Here is a 3,791-nt window from a genome sequence, read left to right on the forward strand (position 1 = left end):
TGGAACTCCATAAAGATGTGGTCAGGATGTACATCTTTGCTGCTGATCACTCCATGTCTTGGTCGGACTGATGGCGCTTCGAACGATGCTCGGATGGACTTTATAGTCTGCAATAAAACTTTACTTGCAGGTCCTTTTCATGTCCAACGGATATACTTTGGTTATATGGCTTTATCAAAACGTGGACATTCAATATATATTGAGTCTTCTGACCCAAACACATACGAACCACTTCTCTTTATATCTTTTGCCCATTTGGACTTATTTCTCTTCGTATGTGCCAATTGTTTTATCCATTGTAGCCAGTCTTTCTTTATTTTCTTTGTCGATCAATGTTATGTTATAGACCTTGTCTATACACGTCCATTACCATGAGTGTCTAAGGTAAAACCATAAATAATTATTTGCTGCAATGGAACTCATCAAACTATGAATTCGCAGTCAAATGCACTCATGTCTTTTATACATAGCTATCGATCTTTTCTTGCCTTTAGCAATACTATACTTATTAAGCCACGACCAGGTATGCTTCTGGTCACTATCTTAGATTATGGTTCTCACTTTAGGCGTGCTGACTTAATCATTCACACACTCACACGGCTATGATTTTTCTGCAGTTTTACCATATGTAAGACATAGCCTGTTTAATCAATTGATAACTTGTATCATTGAAATCATTGAACCTCTCTTTAGGTTGGTTTGTTATAAACATAAACACAAGGAATTATAATATCCTCTATAAGGATATATGGACTGATTGTACTAATTATTTTCTTAGTCTATCATTTGCAGCTGCCTTGTTTCAGTCCATGAATAGCTTAGGAACAAAACTATTCTATGAGAATTTCTTTTCTCATCTTTTTGATACTTTTATCATTTCTTTATCCAGTGATCAATATGCTACTTACTACATTTCTTTTTACTTATATCCAGACCTTTTCGAATTTGTAGTAGCATCCACCACATAGGAGTATATCTCCTTATAATCTGTTCCTTTGGTCTCTGTGAGTATCCTTGTGTAATCAAGCCATTCCTTGAATACTTTAAATAGGAATATGAACACCTTAGTCCATGTCTCACGATTTCTTTTCCTTTCCCACACAAGACCTATTTTTCACTGGTTTTATCTTATCAGATGGTGTTTCTATATATGGCCAATACACCCATCTCTTTTATAGATTCTTTGAATCTTTCTTTGAACCCCCACGGTTTCCTTTAGTCTATGAATGCATTCTTGTATTCTCGTGGGTTCTGATCCTCGCTTATATCTTTTAAACTCAAGTGCTATTTCCTTATGCATCTTTATCTTTTATGTGTCGACACTTCTTTTATAGTGTTCCATTGTGTTCCAGACATGAACTAATCGATTAGAGATTTCATTCTTACTAAGAACCTTCATTTACCTTGCAGTTTGGCGTCCCAAACTACATGGTCTGGTATCTTAGATGTTTAGCTGGCCAGCCTTATCTCCATGTCTGGTCTGGTTTTTCTTATGACCTCGGATATGTCATTTCTATGCACCTTTCTTTTCATTTCTGAGGTTCCTTATCTTATGGAACATATTGGTCTATCTTTAGACTCTATAGCAACTTGATTATGTCTCTTCTAGGACATTAATTTCGTGGTGCTTAAGCTGGTATGACTTAGTCATTCTTTTTCTTTTCTTTTCGGGTCTAATCTGTCTGGCATTCTTTTAGCTAGCTTTGTATGATCTTTCTTTGGACGTCTTAAATCATATTCTCTGGTCCGAGGATCTTGCCAAGACAAGGATGGTTAATATCATTCCATTTCTTTATACTTGTACCAGCTTATTTCTTTCTCCCCCTGATGTTGGATAGTCGGATTTAATCATACAATCCGTGAACCTTGCCTTAATCTGATCACCCATATTTGGCTCAAGGTTTCTTATAAAATCGTGGGAGAAAGCATTCTCATATCCAACATATATTCCCAATCTTATCTCATCTTCTTATGAGGTTCCATCCTAGACGGCACATATTATTGTGGTGGTCTAAACATAATCTCTTAGGATGGTCTATGTCTGGATCATGACCCTTTATCATTCTTAGATGGGAATATCTATGCTCACTTTATATGGCCTGATGCATATTATTATTACATGTAAATCCATGTGTTCCCAAGCATTAGCTAGTGATCTTTGTATCACAAAGAATTCGGCCAAGTTCTATCATGGTCATAGACCATGTCACTCGGATTTTTAGTGTTGTTCATGGACCACGGGAGTGTCATTTCTCCCCCTCATGAACATGCTATAAATCTTTTAGATGCTTGGAACATTATAGCCTATTGAGTTTCCCTTGTGTACATGTTACACAACGTGAGATTCTATGGGATAACTCTTTTGTGCCTTTTCTCGATATCAATCTTTGCATCAATTTTAAAGACCTGGATGGCTAGTCCAGTCATGCCATAAAGTGTATAAAATTTCGTGGTCAACCTATCTGGTTACCTAGGCCTTTTGCCTTTATCATACTGATCTTTTAGCATAGTTTAGATCAGTTGGGAGTACAGTCTCGACCATTTTTATGCCTTGGGCAATTTTTACTTTCTTTATAATCTTAAGGAACTTATATTTCCTTTGCCCATTGGTTCAATGTGGAAACCATTCACTTTTCAAAATTTTATAACTCAAATGGGACTTTTATTTGGGTGAATAATTCATGCCCCTTTTAGGCAATGCCTTTGGTCGGATGATTTTTAATTACTATACTCATTTTTAAATTTTTATTTGTCATTTATCAATCAAGAAATTATCAAGCAAGTCAAACATGATAATATAAAACTAAAACAACTCTTATATATATAAAAAAATCGTAAATGACAAACAAATCAAAACATAAAATCAGAATGTCGAAATCTCGATTCTTAGGCAATGTATAAGCCGGCCACTCCTTTTATTATTCTGGACGTGGCTTCTTTGGATTCATCCTTATTCTCTCCAGCCTTATTGGCTTCAGGAAGTCTCATCTCACTGGTTTTGCTTTAGTATCTCATTATTCTTCTCAGCTTGTAATAGATACGAGATCAAATTCGTATAAGTGGTGAAACCTTTTTTTCTGTATGTATATTGTAACAATAGATCCCTTGGATCAGCTGTGAGGAATGTCTTTTCCAGTAAATCTTCCTCTGTTACCTCTTCACCACATAGTTTCAATTTAGAAACGATTTTGATTAGAGCTGAGTTATATTCATCTACGGACTTAAAGTCCCGAAATCTGAGATTTATCCACTCATGCCTAGCCTTTGGTAATAACACTATTGTGTATCTGGATTTTAACTCTGTCCAAAGGTCTAGAGGGTTCTCAATATTTAGATACTGATCTCTGAGATCCTCAGTGAGATGTTGGCGAATAATTGTTACTGCCCCATATTTTTCATTTTCAGTTGCATACTCGCCTTTGATGATACATCTGTCAAGTCCTCTTATCTTCAGGACAATTGCAGTGTTCATGGCCCATTTTAAATAATTATCTCCAGAGAGATTAAGGGCTGGATAATCCAAATTCGACATCTGAAAATATAGATTTTAGAGTCTTATTATTTGACTTATAATCAGATTCAAACAATGCATTTTGGTTTCTTTCAACCTTTTATTTATGCAATGTGATTTGGTTTCTTTCAACCTCTAAATTATATAATCTAATCCGATTTATTTTAGTCAATATAGCAATGCAACTTTGGTTTCTTTCAACCTTTAAATTTATGCAATGCAATCCGATTTTTCCATTCAATCTAGAAAATCCGATTTTCTAGATGATCAATGAATCAAA

General features: G+C 35.2%; 1 protein-coding gene across 1 annotated transcript; it reads right to left on the reverse strand.

Moving 5' to 3' along the window:
• Window positions 1–2,989: 2,989 nt before the first annotated feature.
• LOC132043748 (uncharacterized) lies at window positions 2,990–3,532 on the reverse strand. Its single transcript, XM_059434212.1, has one exon. The coding sequence runs from the start codon at window positions 3,530–3,532 to the stop codon at window positions 2,990–2,992; it is 543 nt and encodes a 180-aa protein (XP_059290195.1).
• Between the last annotated feature and the right edge of the window lie 259 nt (window positions 3,533–3,791).

This window comes from Lycium ferocissimum, unplaced genomic scaffold (genome assembly GCF_029784015.1).
Source record: "Lycium ferocissimum isolate CSIRO_LF1 unplaced genomic scaffold, AGI_CSIRO_Lferr_CH_V1 ctg28446, whole genome shotgun sequence".
Taxonomy (NCBI): Eukaryota; Viridiplantae; Streptophyta; class Magnoliopsida; order Solanales; family Solanaceae; genus Lycium; species Lycium ferocissimum.

What these genes read in the sequence shown, in the direction of transcription:
- LOC132043748 (XM_059434212.1), bottom strand. Translation starts at nt 3,532, where the DNA reads ATGTCGAATTTGGATTATCCAGCCCTTAATCTCTCTGGAGATAATTAT.